Here is a 19,061-nt window from a genome sequence, read left to right as displayed (position 1 = left end):
GGTGGAAACTCTCATTTGGCTATAGCATTTGGAGCTGAAGGCTTCTGTTGACTAATGGGCTCTATAGAGTGCTGGTATGCATCACAATCAGTAATAGCATGCCGAAATAAAACTAAAGGAGGAGTAAACTTCTCTTAAAAAACTAGGGAATTCCTTCTGTGCCATAAAGCCTGAGCCATATAACCAAAATAAGTTAGGTCCTTATCTTGCAACCTATTCACCATCTGTTTAAAAACTTAAGCAAAATCAAGGTTGGTGATTGTCATTTTTTGCAAAAGCTTGTTTCCCCATCAACCAAACATCCATAGCGGCAGGACAAGACCATAGAATATGACTAATGGATTAAGCTTCCCTCAGACATATAGGACATAAAGCATCATCAGTGACACTCCTCTTATAAAGATTCAGTTTGGTAGGGAGAGAATCTAAACATGCCCTCCACAGAAAGTTCTTAACAGCATTGGCAACAGGTAAAACCCATAATTCCTTCCAACAAGGATCAGACTCAGCTTTGTTAGGGGTCTCACCATGAGAACTACAGAGTTTCTCCATATACAAATGATAGACACTTTTGACAGTAAAAATGCCATTATGAGTTCCTTTTCAAACCAGCTTATCAGGGTTTCCCAAAACACTAACTGATATCTAACATATTGTAGCAGAGTCAACTTCAGTGAAAACTGATTGAACCAACTGAACATTCACCAAACAATTTGTTTATCTATTAGTTCCTTTACCAAAGCATTTAGCTTTCCCTTGGAAGCCATTTGTCCTACAAGATTTTAATTTGCCTACCATTGCCAACCCTCCAAATTAAAATATCCTTAAGTAGCCTTATGGCCTGCCATACATTTCTCCACACAAATGATGGTCTAAAGCCTAAGTTAGCATGCAACATTGATGATGAAGGGTAGTACTTGGCCTTAAAAAATTTACTAGGGAGAGAATTTGGGGTTGTGAGCAATCTCCATGCCTGTTTAGCTAACAAGGCCAGATTAAAACCAACCAAATCTTTGAAACCACACCCTCCTTTATGTTTACTAGTACACAATACTTGCCAAGACTTCCAATGCAATTTGTTTCTATCTTCCATACCACTCCATCAGAACTTTAAAATTAAAGAGTTTAATTGTTGGCATGGTGTCTTAGGTAGAAGGAAAACACTCATATAGTAAGATGGAATTGATTGAAGCACATCTTTGATTAAAACTTCCTTTCTAGCTTGTGATAAAAATCTATTTTTTCAATTCCCAATCTTCGTTTGCACCTTACTCACTATATCCTGAAAAGCCCTCACTCAAGACATACCCAACAAACTTGGAAGCCCCAAGTACTTCTCCACATTGGATGAGTCACTGAGACCAGCAACCTCCTTAATGTAAGCTTTAGTGGAGGGCATTGTATCTCTACTAAAAAATAATGAGGTTTTGTTTCTGTTAAGCACCTGCCCTGAAGCTTGGTCATATAAGCATAAAATGTGGTTTAGCCTACCTCATTCCACCATATTAGCTCTACAAAACAACAAACTATCATTTACAAAAAATAGATGATTTATGGACAACACACCCCTGATAATTGGTACACCAGTAAGCAATCCTTGCTGTTCAGCAACATGAAGTTGTGAACTTAAAACTTCAGCACAAAGAATGAAGAGGTATGGTGAGAGAGGGCAGTCTTGTCTAAGCCCTCTTGATGGTCTAAAAACCTGTTGAGGAGAGTCATTCACCAAGATTGAAAAACTAGAAGAAGAAACACAATCCATAATCAAATGGATTCAATTTTGTCCAAAGCCTAACTTGGTCAGCATTGTTTTGAGAAACACCCATTCCACACGGTTATAAACTTTGCTCATGTCCAATTTAGTGCCATGTAACCCTTCTTGCCATACATTTTACAATTCATTGTATGAAGAGTTTCATAAGCTATTAATATATTGTTAGAGATTAAACGTCCAGGAACAAAAGCACTTTGAGTTGGAGAGATTAAGCTTGGCAATATACATTTCAACCTGTTAGCTAAGACTTTAGCAACCATCTTATAAAGCACATTGCAGAGACTAATAGGGCGATAGTTAGTAAGAAGTTGAGGGTTAAGCTTCTTTGGTATCAGAACAATATGAGTAAAATTAATCTCAGCTAACGAGTGCCTTGAATTAAGAAAATACAGAACTGTCTGACACACCTTCTCTTTCATTATTGACCAATGATCTTGGAAAAAGCATACACCATAGCCATCAGGGCCAGGAGCTTTACGAGGCCCCATTTGAAAAAGTGCACATTCAACTTTTGATTCAATAAAGGGTTGATTTAGCTTATCATTCATCTTAGGAGAAACCTTCTCTATTAAATGAGTAAGACAAACATCAATGTTAGATGGGTTAGAAGTAGTGAAAAATGACTGATAATATTCAATGAAAACCAACCCAATATCCTTAAATTTAGTGTACATAGATCCATTTTCATCAATAATTTTCAGAATATGGTTCCTTCTCCTCCTCTGTGTAGCACATAAGTGGAAATATTTGGTATTACGATCCCCCTTTTGATGCCAATGCACCTTTTCCCTTTGCTGCCATCTAGCATTGATCCTTTCTAGCAACTCGTTGGTTTCCTTCTGTAGTTGACAAATTTCCATAATAGAAGCAGCATGCATAGACTGATGCAGGAAATTTAGTCTGTCTAACTTAGCCTATAGAAAGGAATCAGAAAGCGGCTCTTACCTTTGCTCCATCTTCTCAGGGTAGACATCTTTCTGTAACTTCTGCTTGATTATAGAAAAAGAGCCTTATGAATTATTGGAACCCTGCCATATCCTTTTAACCGTATCTCCACAATCATCATAAGAAGACCATGAGGCTTTATATCTTGTAATTCTATAGTGAAAATTTTGCTACTGCTATTGTGACATAATAGAAATCAAGAGTGGACAATGATTTGAGAATAGTGTAGGCAGCACTTGAATGTTCACATCTCCAAAGACTTCACACCATTTCTTTGAAGTCACTGCTCTATCTAATTTTTCTCTAGTAAAACTAGCATCCTTTCTATTATTGGACCAAGTAAAGAATCTATTCTCCAAACCCAAATCACACGACTTACAATTCTATAGACCCTGGTAAAACAACTGCATTTGATTTTGTGGTCTCTTCACACCCCCACATTTGTCATGGGAATACAAAAGCTCGTTGAAGTCTCCTATACAAAGCCGCAATCCAGAGTGCAAATCCTTCAAAGCTATTAAAACATTGTACCCCAACACTCATAAATCAAGCACAGGATGGCCATAAAAACAAGTAAGCATCCATTTAGTATTCACCTCAAAAGTCACCCATGCATTATAATATGCCTATGTGAGAATGATTGGATAGTAAGAGATAGATTTTCCTTCCAAAACATAGCCAATCCACCACTCAAGCCAACCCCATCCACAAAGAATAAGTTCTGAAACCCCAATTTAACTTTTAAACAATCCAATTTATATTTCAACACCTTAGTTTCCATCAAGAAAATAACAGTTGGCTTATGAGTCATGATCATAAGACCAAGATCACAAATTGTCGAGGGTTGCCAACCCTTCGTTGGAACACCTCTCGACAGTTCCAACTGGCCTATATAATCTAATTTTCCTATATGCTTTGACAGGAAATTAGAAGACAAGTTAGAACCTTTGTAGGGGGGACTTCCTTTTGTGAACATGCTTTAGAGTTGAAGAATGCACAACATCCAGTCTACCCTATTTTCTTCTCTGTTTCTTCCATTTCATCAATGATGTACCTGTACAAGAATTGTCACTAACCAGGCTGTCCATATGAAGTAAAGGAGGAGCATTGAAACACATCACGTCCCCCTCGTTAGCAATATCAACAATTGCAGCGCTTGATGAAGGTAAGAAGGGGTTTGCAACTATGGGGGTCGAGGAATACATGGTTACAGTTGTACTAGTTAGAGTCTTTGAAGGTATCATAATATTCTTATCAAGACACGTGGACATAGCTACCTAGTCAACCAATCCCTGATGAGCATTTTCAGACACTGCAGGTAACTATCCAAAGCAGTTAATATTCTCATGCATATCATCAATAACTGCCTTCTTCCCAACATCTACAGAAGAACATGAACCTTGTGGAACTGTAGAAACAAATCTATTTAACCCCATGAATGAAACTGAATTAGTAGCTCTCAACCAGCTTCCATACTGCAGTCCCGAGGCATCACCATCAAAACCAGCCAAAGGTTTTTGGGAATACCCGTTTGTCCCATGTGAGAGCAAACCACAACGAAAGCATAACCTTGATATCCTTTCATATTTAAACTGTATGAGGGACCTCTTCCCTTGTAGATTAATCATTTTCCCTCGAATTAAAGGCTTTGTAAAATCGATTTCAACAAGCACACGTAAGTAACAACCCCATCCAGTGCTCATATCATCAGCCTCCACATGAAACACCCTTCCAATCAAACTACTCAATTAAAAGCCAATTTCAGTATTCATACATCCAAATGGCAAATTATGTAATTGAACCCAGAAGTAAGAAAATGTGAATGACATTGCAGAAGGAGGAGTAAGGCCATCAAAGTATTTAAAGTAGAGAAGGCATTGATCAAATGACTAAGGCTGTCAATCCCACACCTTTTGTAATGCAATTTCATTGGCAAACTCAAAGAGAAACATGTTGAAGCCCACATCAACTATATTTACAGTTGTATCCACTTTCTAAATCTTCAACATAGTAGCCTTGAAGACCTAATGATTCACTCTCTTATCTGTAACAAGCTTGCCAATAAAACAAAATTTGCCTCTTTCCAACGTTGCATGGATATCATTGTCACGTACAACCACATCCTTGTCCTCCTGTTCTATTAAAGAGAACTTATCCCACATAGCAGTTATATCCTCCTCTATCAGTTGCTAGAGAGGATTGCACAAAGAATTTAGAAACACCTTATCTCAAAATTCAAATCACGTTGCATGCAGCAAACTCAACATTTCTTTGGAAAGGAAGGAGAAAATTTTCACCTCAAAACTCGCAAGAAAGATAGTGTAAATCTTGACATTAACTCATCTAATCTAATTATTACAAGTTTTTCAAAATTCTAAACAAAATATAATAAACAATTCAACTTTTTCAAATCTCAAAATAAAGTAATATTATAACAATATTTTATTCAACTTTCAATTCTCATCTTAGCTCAGCTTACTATCCAAACCTCTCTCTAGAGTTACCTACTTTTTTCAAAGGAATTGTACAAAACAGCAAACTTGCAGTGGCCCCGTTTGGATGGTGAAAATATTTCATCTGATCTCATTTCGTTTCATCATTACAAATTTTTCAAATTCACACACAAAATATATTACATAATTCAACTTTTTCAAATTTTAAAAAAATAATATTATTTAAACCACATCTAAGATTATAAAATTACAAATATCATTTGTCAATAATACTGTCCCAAAATCTTCCATTCCCTTTTCCTTCTTAAATTTCACCTTATCTTCTCCACTTGCGCGCAGCAATCATGCATATATGGGCCATTTCACATTCTTCACACTCGATCTCAGAAATTACTAAAGATGGAACCAGCTTTGGGAACCGTTAACGCTGTATTCGATTAAAGCGAAGACGTGGGGAGGGACCAGCGGGAGGGCACGTGTCATAATCATGGGTCATCCAACGTGGTCCCTTTCCTACAATAAACTTGACCTTTTTTGTATGTACTATGTAGTCTCTTTCCTTGGTACCAATATTCTTAAATATTCTGGGTTGATAAGAGTTTTGCAGGGAGTGAAAACTGAAAAACATGTCTGAATTATCTAATTCTGCAGAGCATAACTTTGAGTCTTACCCTCCTATCTTTCGCCGGCGGCCGGAGAGCCAGACTCAGAACATTGACACCGCCTTTACTGATGCTATCAACGACGACGTCCCAGATTCCGACCCGGCCATACCTGTCATCGATCTCCAATGCTTAAACCTTGACAGTCTCGGAGAAGCTTGCAGAGATTGGGGTCTTTTTCGTTTAGTCAACCATGGGATTCCTCCTGCTCTTTTGAGCCACCTTCAAGACCATGCCAGCAAGCTTTTTTCTCTTTCATTCGAATTCAAGCAGAGCCTCTTTAGCAGCCCTTTGTCGTACTTTTGGGGCACCCCTGCCCTTACTCCATCGGGTGCAGCCCTACAGAGAGGCCCCCAGAAAAGTATTAGCTGGGTTGAAGGGTTCAATGTTCCTCTTGGGCCACTCTCGCAGCTGGAACCTGAAGATCCCGTATTTGCTTCTTTCAGGTACACCTTTCTCGTTGGAGCAATAACAATTTTCATTCTTTTTTACCTTAAATGGTGATTGCATGGGAAAGATATTGATGGACAATAAAGTAGGAAGATTAGATGGTCAATGAGAAGCAAATAGCTAGATTCAAATGCCTGTTTTATTACTTTTAATTTTGGAGTTAGTCTACGTGCTGTTCTTATTTAAATACTGCTCACACAACTCCTTACAATTATTTTTAAAATTTTTTTAAAATTACGATCATATACTTTTGAAAATGATTGCGATAACTATTGAAGTGAAACTGATACTTATCTTAGTCACAGGATGTGTACGGAAGAATCTTAAGATGTTACTATTTATTCATTTTATGTATAGGAAATATTTTACCATATTTATTTTTAAATTCAAATTTTAAATTTTATAATCTTGAACATATTGATACTTCATTACCTATTGTTACGTACTTATAAATATAAATATTATTTTTTAATAAAAATAATATTTACAGTCATGAGTGTGTAAGCGCCGCGCAACACAATTACATTAAAAAAATAAATAAATACATAATCCATATAAAAAAATTAATTTTTTAACAATAGATCTCACTCTTTTTTAAAATGACTGTACAACACTTACTCACTCTACCACTATATATATCATTAGTAGTAACACCAATGATTCAATACACACAACTACTTTATAATTTTGAATTAATTTTTTCATATAAACTTTAGATCTACAGTTTATATGAAAAATTTAATTCAAAATTATTGTCCTAACAACAGTTTAAAGTATATAAAAAATAATTATTTAATACTTAGTTGTAAATGGATTAATACAGGACGTCTTATGATATCATTTTCCTTTAAATAAATAAATTTGAAATGACAATTTTTAAATTTAATGGAACTAAATAATGGTTTGAATTTGAACTCTTCAAATATTACTCTATAATCTAAATAGGAGATTCGGATTTTAGAGAAAACCAAACTAGATTCTCTTCCTAATAAATCTAGCTATCGAAATGCATTATCGATGATTTTTTTTTTTAATGCTCAATATCTATGATTTATAAGTTATTCTATTCTCAAGACGATATATAGAGCATATAATCTATATCACTTAGATCATAAGATTTGATTTATAATATTCAAATTTTAAAATTTATCTTTCAAATCAAATTATTCATATAAGCACTTTAGTTGATGTGATACACATGCAGGCAGCTTCAGAATATTAATTTTTCATGATTTATTTAGTTCCATTCTTTTATGTATAAATTTGTATATTTTGACCAAGAGCTTATAATAATTCTATATGTATGCGTCACAAGATTGCTGCTAGAAGAATATGGAAAGCATCTGGCTAGAGTTGCTACCACCATATTTGAGGCAATGGTGATGAAACTCAATCTGAATTTAGTAGAAGTCAAGTCCAATCTATCGGAATCCACAGGATATGTACGCATTTACCGCTACCCGCTACACTCCATGGCCAACTCTACATGGGGCCTAGACGCGCACACAGATAGCTCAGTGTTGTCCATTTTGAGCCAATACGAAGTGGGTGGACTGGAAGTCCTCAAAGACAATAAATGGCTCCAAGTTAAACCTATGTCCAACACTCTACTCGTCAATCTTGGAGATATGATGCAGGTCCCTTAAGTGCATGCTTCTTTTAGGATAAAGAAAAATATTATTTTTTATCTTGAATTTTGTCATCTTCAATAATATTAGTTGACGCGGTATGGAGATGCTTAAAATGTGACATATCAACGGATATAACTGTGATGATAAACTTTAAGATGAAGTATTACACCGCTTCTAAGATAACATGAAATCATGTCATTTTGTAGGATCTCTTTTTGGTTAAAACATTTACAAAACAAAATGCATTGATTCAAGACTTTTTTGACTTTTTGGTTGATGATGAGATTTGATTATAGGCAATAAGCAACGACGAGTACAAGAGTGTGGAGCACAGAGTCAAGCTAAACAAACACAGAGAGAGGATCTCAATATGCTACTTCGTGTTCCCAGATGAAGGCAGTGTGATTCGGAGTTCCAAATACAAGCCCTTTACATACAGTGATTTCCGAGCACGAGTGCAAGAAGAATTGAAGACCCTTGGGTTTAAAGTTGGGCTTAGAAATTTCAAGCTTACTCAGACCTCTTAAGCCCCCATGGACTTGCAAACAATGTTAGTATGAGGAATCCGGCAGTCTGCCTTTTCCTTCTGTCTCCTTTCGTTTACCCAAAACAAAATAGTTTCCTTTCATTTTGTTTTTGGGTGACATGCATATGAAGGTTTTACTCTTTCACTTCTTTGACATTTATTTGATGAGTCTGCAACTCATTACAAGATGGGTAAAAATAGAAAAAAGGGTAAAGATTCTGTTACATTTGGTATCTTATCAGTTCTAATCACAGTAATATTTTCAGGAGAAGTGCTAGATTTAGAAAATAATCTTATAAAAGCAAGTTTATAAATAGATGTGAGTTAATATGATACGTTAGATCTATTTTACATAAATTAATGATTAATAATCTAATATATACTATATCAAGTTACATTTAGTAATAAGCTTTTGTATTAAGCTTACAAATCTAATATAGAGTACCATTATAAAAAATAAAAAATAAAGGTCACTCTAAAATCAAAGTCTCTCGATACACATGACATGGAATATTGGAAGCCCTAAGGGATATGGTGGTGGGAGTTTAGATTGTTCAGTACATGTGGCAAATTGTAGAGGCTTACATGTTTCTAATCATAGATGGCATTACAGCCATTGAGAATTTTTCACAAAATTCTCGCGACAAGTGTATTTCTTTTTTCTTGTTTTTTTTTTTTTAGGTATTTTTCTAATCATCTTAAATATTTTAAAAAAGAAATTATAACATCATTAAAAAATGCTTCTTTAATTACAAAATAAAATAAAATAAATACTATTTGAACCCATGTCGGAACCCATTATTGGGATTGCTATCATTTTCCTTTTATCATAGGTGTAGAATCGAAACCGAATAAAATTCTAGTTTCTTTTGTTAATTTTTTTTTGCAAAAGATTGGATTGTTACTCATCCTATTAACAACTACAAAACTTCATAACCTCACTCACTCAAAGCTCTCAAAAGAGCATGAAGCGCTAACATAAAAGGAATTACCTTTATCAGCTAGCCCTCCTCCTCTTCCACTTGGAAATGCACAATGATTGCTGATCATTGACTCGGTACAAAGGTGATTTATTTTATTTTATTGTTGCACACAAACAAATGAATGAGTTGGTGGGAATCTATAAAAGGAATCGTCGTTTAGCATTCATGATATGTACGTAGCACATGGTGGTGTTTATCTTGTGCAAATGCAAGAGAGCGCGCTGAGCATGCAGGCCACATGATGAGAATATTGGCCAGTCCCAATCCCATTTCCACTCAATGAAAAATCTCACTTATGTTTGTCCTTTTTTATGTAATCTTTCACGTATTAATTATTTTTTTAGGTGAAAAATGACACATACATAATATTTTAGAGTACTCTCAATGGCTCGTCTAGTTTGCAAATTTATGTAAAATGATGAATTATATGCCAAAGTAATGTAGATTACCTATGAGCTTATAAAGTGCTTATAAAATAATGCAAAAAGCAACAGTGTTTTTTGGTCTCACAATATGCTTCCAGATTTTTCTCCTATGCATTTCTAAATCACTGTTTCGTCCCTCTATGTTCCACTGCCTTGTTGAATTCCAGGAAGATGAATCGACCGCCTTATTGACTTTATCTAAATCACATTTTTGCTTTCTGAATTTCTCCCTCTACTCTCAATCTCACGATGTATTCCTCTACTGCTAAGCTTCCAGTAATTGCACCCCAATCACAGTGGCGTTGGCGTGGTAGCGACATGGGGATCAAAGGGTCACAGCCAAATCGATTGATACCCCGAGGCACCCCACCCACATGCCCACGCAGTGTGCCGTCAGCGTCGTCACTACATAGGGCGAGGCGCTCATGATTTCGACGGGAGGGAAAAAGAAAGAGAGGGATTGTGAGGGGTGGTGCGGCATGATGGAGAGAAGATATGGAAGGGAAAAAAAGGAGAGGGTTTGTAATAGGTGTTGCGGGACGAGGAAGAGAAGAAATGGGAGGTAAGAAAAGAAAAGGAAAACAAATTATGGCCGAAACGATGCCGTTTAGGTAGGGGCTGGGCTTTGTTTCTTTTGACTGGTCTTCCACACGGGTTGGATCTCAGTTTTTAACCTCTATACTTTTAGATTTGAAAAATAGATTATTTTAGAAAGTAGTCCATCTAAATATTTCTTAAATTTCTTTTTTCTTACATATCTTGTTTTTTTTGGTTTACATTTTAGAGTTTGGACTGTTAGCTATTGTCTACTTTCTTATAGTCTCCATTTTGTCAGGAAAAAAAAATTAGGTTTCATATTTTTATTCCATCTTCAACTTTTACTAAATTTGATTAGATTCCAGATATGGTACCTGCATTTAAATATTTTTTATATAATTTTTTATACCTATAACTTGGATTTATTCATGTCATTTGTTCATTCACCTAATGTCAATTACTTGTTATTTTTAGAATTTGTATTACTTCATTATCAACATATTTGTAACATTTTATATCTGCTTTTAGATAAAAATTTACCCTTTACTTGCTCTTCATCAATTCCTTCGAATCTGGTTCTTTGTGATTCTATTCAATTATTAAAGGATTTATTTTCTTCAATAATGCAATGGAATGTAGTAAAACGCATCAATATATGAATAAAAATACATCTAAATATAACCAATGATTTTTATTATATTATCCTATTTGAATTTGCTACTCCAAATAAATTTAAAGGTGTTGAGAAAGAATCAGGAAAAAAAATTTCCTATACTGTGCAACCACAAGAAAGAAAAGAAGAGAAATGTATGCTCAACAGAGAGCACTTGCAAAATATGATATTGAAGAGAATGAGCTACTTTTTGTTGCTTTATAGCGAATCCTATTCAAAGAAATCTATTGGAAATAGATGTTCAATCAATGGATGATAATGAATTCCCTGAAGTATTGCATAAAAAAAGATAGCACATTTCTTATGCTAATGATAGGACCAACGAAATACTTTCTACCAAGAAACCGGATGTTCTTCCAACATTAGTATTCTTGTAGTGAGTCCCTAAATCAGTGCATATGTAGTGTTGCAAACTGATTCTTTAAACTTCAATAATCTAACAGAATATTTGTCACTTGAAACAAGAAATACAAGTTCAGAATTTCTTCCACAAGAGGTTATCTATCTTGCTCCAAACCATCCTAATTTTGAAACAAGGGCATCAACATCTTCCCAGGGTAATGAACAAATTTTAAAATAAGTCAAACATCTTCTCGATCTTTCCTGTCTCTATTATTCCTCTTTATTTAATCGGTCCTTTAATATTTCATTGTATGCTTCTTTTATGCCATAGGAAAACAACATCAACGATCCGCTAGCTTTAAACAAATATTACAAACTATATTTCTTGAAGCAAGTTGTTATCATCAGGGTCGTTCTGTAAATATTGTCAAGCCAAAATTTTTTATCATGAGATGAATGGTTTCTGTTATACTGATGGAACAATTTCATTGATTGCTAATGATGTTCATTATCACTTTATCGACTATTTTCTTCTAACTCAACTGAATCTATTGAGTTTCTTACCTATGTGCGCATATATAATCACAAATTTACTTTAACATCATTTGAAGTTACATTTGATCGAGATTGATGCACAAGAAATAAAGGAATTTACATATTACGAGCTTAAGGAAAAATCTATCATTACATTAATAATTTAATTCTTTTGAACAGACATCCTTCTTATTTACAACTCTATTTCTTTGATTCTGAACATGAATTAGAGAATCGTCTTTATGATTCTAGAATATTGAATCCTTCAATTATTGCAAGACTTATGGATATATTTCATGTTAATCCATACTCTACTTTCTTCCAAACTCTTGGTAATCTACCTAATTTGGAGAACCACAAGATTCATATCAGATTAGATGTTGGTTTAGATCAATGTGTCTATAATACTCCATCGATTTCACAGGTAGCAGTTCTTTGGATTGAAAATGAAAATTCTGAGAGTTTAAGGGGTCGAGACATTGTGGTCTTCAACCATGTAGGTCAACGTCGTATAGTTTAGTATTATTGTGGCTATCATGATCCATTAAAATATCCATTATTATTTCCGTTCGATGATACTGGTTGGCATCAAGGCATACACAAAAACAAAAAAAAAAAAAAAAAAAAAAGGATAATATTGTCACATGTTGAAAGAGGAACTACAATTGATCCTAAAAAATTGATCTCGGCGGATTACCTACTTACAAGAGAAGAACAACGTTTATTTTAGTGCTACTACTTTGTGTTTTGGGTTCTATTAGATATTATGTCTTTCTTATATGTTCTCTTTAACTTCCTATAGTCCTTAACAGAAAAAAGAAAGAACCAATTATTTCATGCTATGAATATTACTGTTACAAGTTACAAATCAGGAAGAACAACAAATGTATCTTGTTACTGTCTAGTCGTATGCTACAACAATTTTTAGCTGATATTATGTTAAGACTGAGACATCAAGATTGGATTACTTTGGTAATAAACATCGACATATTTGATTGGAAATATATCAAGGTATTGTTAATAGTATTTTAATTGGAAAAACTAATGCTTCTAAAGTTGGTAAACGTATTATTTTTCTTTCATATTTTATTGGAAGTCCAAGGGATATACGTAAAAAATATATGGAAGAGTTGAAAGATGATTTGTTCAAACAGCAAATTTTTGGCAGAGTTTCAGCATATGTTTATGTAATTGAATACCAAAAAATAGATTTTTTACATGCTCGTTTCCTAATCATACTATAAAGAGATTGAAAAATGTATGTTCCTAAATCTTTTGATAAGATCATATCAGCAGAAATACATGAAATACATGATAAAGACGAAAACCTGCATTTATATAAAATGGTTGTTAGGCATATGATGTATGGTTCTTGTAGAATATTAAATCCAACCAATGTATGCATGAAAAAAGATGAAAACTGCAAAAATCACTACCCAAAATGTTTTAGAGATGCTACTACTGTTGTAATTGATTGTTTTCTACAATACAGATGATGTGATATTGGAATAATTGCTAAAGTTAGAGGTAAATTTTTGGATAATTGTTGGGTTGTTTTACATAATCCATATATGATTTTGAAATTTGATTGTCATATCGATGTTGAGATTTCCTCCACGATTAAGGTGGTGAAATATCTTTACAAATACATTTATAAGGGCTACGATCGTGTTGCTTTTAATTTAATTTCTGAACAAGGTATTAAAGATATTGATGAAATTCAACAAGTCTAATAAGCTAAATAAATTACTCCATCTAAAGCCATATGGATGATATATAGCTTTACTCTTAATGAAATGTATCCATCAGTCTACAATTTATATCTACATTTTCAAGATCAACACATGGTAGCTTTTTGTGCACATAAAGACTTGAGCAATGTTGTAAGTTCTGATTTCTCAACGAAGCCAATGTATATTGAATGCTTCGTAACAAATCAAGTAGATAAAAATGCCCGTAATCTGTTATACAAAAAATTTCCCGAGGCTTTTGTTTGAAACCAACAAAACAAAATATGAACTCCAAGAAAGAAAATGAGTGTGATAGGGCAAATTATTACAGCAAACTCATTTGAAAGTGAAAGATATTATTTACGAATATTGTTGAATCAATCAGAGGCTCTTTATCAGTTGATCATATCAAAACAGTTGATAGTATCATTGTACCAACATTTCGCGAAACAGTTACTTTGCATGGCTTGTTGAAGAAAGATAGCAGCTTTGAAGATTGTTTACAAGAGGTGTCTTTGTATCAAATGCCATATAGTTTAAGGTGTTTATTTGCAACAATCTTGGCATATTGTAATCCTATAAACCCAAAGAAACTTTAGGAATGTTTTCAAGAAGATATGTCAACTGATTTGCAAATAACTGATGCAACAACAATAAATGTAAGAACAAAGGTCTTTCGAAGTATTTCTTTTACACTTAAATTAATGGGAAAGGATATTAACATGTTCTATCTTTTAGATTATGATGTTTCTTTTAATGAAGATCAATCTCATTCTAAAGATATCATATTAGCAGTTGCAATTCCAGAAGAGGATCTTTTAGCATTAATGACTCTTAATTGTGAACAACTAAATGCATACAATAAAATCATACAAAAAGTTTTCTCAAATGAAGTTGCTGTATTTTTTATTGATGACCCTAGTGGTACTAGGAAAACATTCCTATCTAAAGCACTTCTCGCTGAAGTCAGATCTAAACAATTAATTGCACTCACAACTACATCATTTGGTATTGCTGCATCTATTTTAGCTGAAGGTCGAACATGCAGAGAGGTGTGAGGAAGAAGAAGTTGAAAAATAGTTTTTGTTTTTGGTAAACAAGTTTGGGCTGGAAAATGGGCCTGGACTCACATGGTATTGGGTCTATTTTTCAAATCAAGCTTTTGGACCAAATCAAGCTTTTGGACCGCAGCACATTGTTTTTGACAAAACCCAACTCTATTATAGAAAAGGGCTTCCAGATGACCATTTGAGTCTTTTATTTCAAATTAAGTTTTGGCCCAAACCACATTTTTTTAACAAACCTAACTCTTCTTAAAAGGGGCTTCAGGTGAGTTGGGCTATAAGCCTAGCATGCTAACTCCTGCTTTGCAGATGCGCACCCAATATGGTGCTGCCCAACTAAGAAGAATGGTGGCTTGAACTTTGGATCACGTGACACGTAGATCAATAGACCTTAGCCATTGAACACTACAACTCTCGATTGTTGTAGTTGCTGAATTTCTACATTATTAATTTATTCTATAAAATAATTATGTCACGTATATACTTATATCCTGAAACTTTTTCATATGTAGTCATTGAACATATGCATACCATGATATTATAAGATCATTTTTTGTTAAATTTAGTAGACATTTTATTTTTTAAGCATCCCTAATCATTAAGAAAAAAAAAATCACAACTTTACTAATATTCACTTCCTTAATTCTTAAAAAATTAAAATATTCGAGCCGTAAGTTTGAGGGAACAAAAACATGAGGCTAAGTATTGTTGCCCAGATGACTAACACGAGAGGGAGGGTGAATTGAGTTATATTTAAAAAAAATAACAATTATAAATCAAATATACAATATAAAATATAAACAAAATACGAAACAATAATAAATATAAAGAGTAAGGGTAAGAGAGAAGCAAACTTAGTATGTTAACGAGGTTCGGCTCCACTGCCTACGTCCTCGCCTCAAGCTACCCCTTGAGAATCCCCAAATTAACTATTCAACCTCCTTCAGGTGGAGATAGAAACCTATTACACCTTTGAACAATGCTGCTACAAAAGATTCGTGTAGAACACCCTCTACACTTGCAATCACCTTGTACGTGGTGATTCAACTATTCCCTATGTAGAACACTTTCTACACGCACAAGAGTTATACACACCATTTTTGTGATATAAGAGCTGATAGTGGGTAAGTTATCAGAAAACATTCCTCAATAAGTGAAATAAGAACAATACAGCGCAAACTATATCTCTCAAAATGAACAAGGATTAAGGCTCAATGTTTAGAGAAGAGAGAATGAAAGTTTTGAATGAATGTTGTATGCTCTGGATGTTGTGAATGTGAAGCTCTCAAATGATCTATTTATAGGCATATGAGACTTCATATTCAAATTTAAAAAGATTCACATGTCAAAGACAACATCATTCACTTTTTCAAAAAAATCAAACCTAATCTTTTACTTTTTGCATATGACAAAAGGAGCACATTTTTCTTTTCAAACAAATCAAACCTAATCTTTTACTTTTTACATATGACAAAAGGAGCACACTTTTCTTTTCAAAAAATTCAAACTTAATCTTTTACTTTTTGCATATGACAAAAGGAGCACACTTTACTTTTCAAATATTTCAAACAAAATCATGTACCTTTTGCATAAGTCAAAAAAAAGCATCAATCACTTTTGAAAATATTCAAACAAAACATACACATGTAAAAGATGACAATCAATCATCTTTAATATTTTCAAAGTTCAACCCTTTAATCAAGGTATGCATATGTGAAAGATGACAATCAATCATCTTTCAAAATTTTCAAATTTAATTTTCAAAATATTCATGCACATGTGAAAAATGTATTTTAATGCTTTATGATAAAATATTAATTTTGAACATTAATCCTAATTTTGAATTTTGAAGAAATTTACAACATTACTCTATAACTTTAATGTGAATTTGTTCCCTTCTTGCTCATACTTGTTTCCTTGATGTGCTTGACTCCATTGTGTAGAGAACTTGAGTTTGAAACTTTTTTATTCTTTGAATTCATTTGTTATCATCAAAATTCATGTGTAGATATATAATTACACAAAGTTTGAAACCTTGGGTTCAACAATCTCTCCCTTTTTGATGATGACAAATACTTGATAAAACGTAAAGCCTGTATTGATATTTAAGCTCCCCCTGAGAATGTGCATTAGTTTTTTAAGGAAAAGTATGAATATAATTCCAACCATATATAATAAGTTTAGCAATTCAAACAATGTTAATGTTCTAATCTAACACTTCTCCCCCTTTTGGTATCATTAAAAAGGATCTACAACAAGTAAATGGACCTGAAGAAAACGGTGCATTAGTAGATACCTTAGATAGTTGAAAAAAAATAAATAAATAAATTTGATCTGTCCGTGACCCGACAAGTGTGGCTGGAGATTTGAAAAAATCGCCTGATGTTGTTGACAAACGAGATTGAAGGCTTCGAATTTCTAAAAAATGTCATTTTCACCGATCAGGAAAACAATCACATTGCTCTTTGACTTGGATGATAGCTCATCTAGTTCTTTATGCTATCTCTATAAAATCAGTCTTAAAGTTCATCCAATCAGCATCAAGTTTTCTTCTCATCTCTATAACTCATCTGCATTCCTTCAACATTCTCGTTTGAAGCCTTCTATTCTTTTCTCAATAGCTCATTCTTCTAACATTTCTCTAGATCTATCCATGAGGCATTCTACAACTCAACCTCCTGTCCTTTCTACAGCTACCATTGGTGCCATGTTGCAGCAAGAAAATAATAATCTGGCTAATAAGTCAGATTCTGATGGTATCTATGACTTGGTAAGTCTTGGGACTCGCCACTCTTCCTCTATTGTTGCTTTTTCCCAATGGCTACAAGCCAAAAATCATGAAATTGAAAAGCTCAAAGAATAAATTATTGTACTTCAACGAATTGTTCAAGAGTCTCACACAATGGAATGAATTATTCGGCAGAAGAATAAACAATTGAAATCTTTATTAGATTCTTCATTCCGCTTGCCGGTTCCCATGGATAAGAATGACATGATATTGTATGAAGAGAATGAGCGTTTCAAACATGAGGCTAAGAATCTCAAGTTTATGTAAAAGTATTTAAAAAATCTATCTTTATTTTTATTGACTCTAGTCAATCTTTTAAGAGATATTTATAACATGCATCATACCTATTTCTCTTCTGATCATACATAATCTATCTTCTGATAAAGGTTTTGTGAAAATATCTACTAACTGATCGTGTGTGTTTGTGAACTCTAGTACTATATCGTATTTCTGCACATGATCTCAAAGAAAATGATATCTTATTTCAATATGCTTAGTTTTAGAATGTTGTATTGGGTTCTTTGAAAGATTTATAGTACTTGTATTATCACATTTGATTGGAATGTGATTATACATGAGTTTAAAATCTTCAAGTTATTGATTCATGTAGAGAACTTGAGCACAACAACTACCCGCATTAATATATTCTGCCTCAGCAGTAGATAGTGCAACAAAATTTTGTTTTTTACTAAACCAGGAAACTAATGCATGACCTAAGAAATGACATGCTCCATTAGTGCTTTTTTGATCTATTTTACAGCCAGCATAATCTGCATCTATGTAGCCGATTAGATCGAAAGATGTGTGCTTAGGGTACCATAACCCTAGGTTAATTGTACCACTAAGATATCTAAGAATGTGCTTAACTGCAATTAAATGTGATTCTTTTGGAGATGATTGAAAGCGTGCAAATAAGTACACACTAAACATAATATCTAGTCTACTCGCTGTTAAATATAATAAGCTACCAATTATATCTCGATATATTTTCGAGTCAACTGTCTTAACGAATTCATCTTTATCAAGTTTAGTTGATGGGCTCATTGGTGTTCCAATTTCCTTAGTACTTTCCATCCCAAACTTCTTCAGTAATTCCTTAATATATTTTGATTGATTGATGAATGTCTCACTTTTTGCTTGCTTAATTTGTAATCCGAGAAAGAATGTAAGTTCTCCCATCATGCTCATCTCAAATTCCTCCTGCATAATCTTAACAAAAACTTGACACATATTTTCATTAGTAGTACCGAATATTATATCATCAACATAAATCTGAATAAAAAAAATATCATTATTTTCATATTTAATGAAAAGAGTTGTGTCGGTTTTTCCTCTTGAAAAACCTTTTTCAATCAAGAAACCACTAAGTCTCTCGTACCAAGCTCTAGGAGCTTGTTTAAGTCCATATAGTGCTTTTGTGAGTTTGAAAACATGATTTGGGGAAATATGATTTTCAAAACCTGGAGGTTGCTCAACATATACCTCTTCATTTATAAAACCATTTAAGAAAGCACTTTTAACATCCTTTTGAAAAAGTTTGAAAT

The 19,061-nt window shown here is 33.6% G+C and overlaps 1 protein-coding gene across 1 annotated transcript; it reads left to right on the top strand.

Annotated features, from left to right (window-relative positions):
* The first annotated feature begins 5,740 nt into the window (after positions 1-5,740).
* LOC122293408 (gibberellin 2-beta-dioxygenase 6-like) lies at positions 5,741-8,665 on the top strand. The gene is made up of 3 exons (XM_043101975.1): positions 5,741-6,280; positions 7,600-7,921; positions 8,212-8,665. Exons 1-3 carry the CDS (start codon positions 5,799-5,801, stop codon positions 8,440-8,442), a joined length of 1,035 nt encoding a protein of 344 aa, XP_042957909.1. The 5' UTR covers positions 5,741-5,798; the 3' UTR covers positions 8,443-8,665.
* Positions 8,666-19,061: the final 10,396 nt, after the last annotated feature.

This window comes from Carya illinoinensis, chromosome 14 (assembly GCF_018687715.1).
Source record: "Carya illinoinensis cultivar Pawnee chromosome 14, C.illinoinensisPawnee_v1, whole genome shotgun sequence".
Lineage (NCBI taxonomy): Eukaryota > Viridiplantae > Streptophyta > Magnoliopsida > Fagales > Juglandaceae > Carya > Carya illinoinensis.
Note: the sequence above shows the minus strand (reverse complement) of the source record. Positions and strands in the feature narration are given on the sequence as shown.

Coding starts and splice junctions, on each gene's coding strand:
- LOC122293408 (XM_043101975.1), top strand. CDS start 5,799: ATGTCTGAATTATCTAATTCTGCAGAGCATAACTTTGAGTCTTACCCT. Junction 6,281..7,599: donor CCCGTATTTGCTTCTTTCAG/GTACACCTTTCT, acceptor ATGCGTCACAAG/ATTGCTGCTAGAAGAATATG. Junction 7,922..8,211: donor ATCTTGGAGATATGATGCAG/GTCCCTTAAGTG, acceptor ATTTGATTATAG/GCAATAAGCAACGACGAGTA.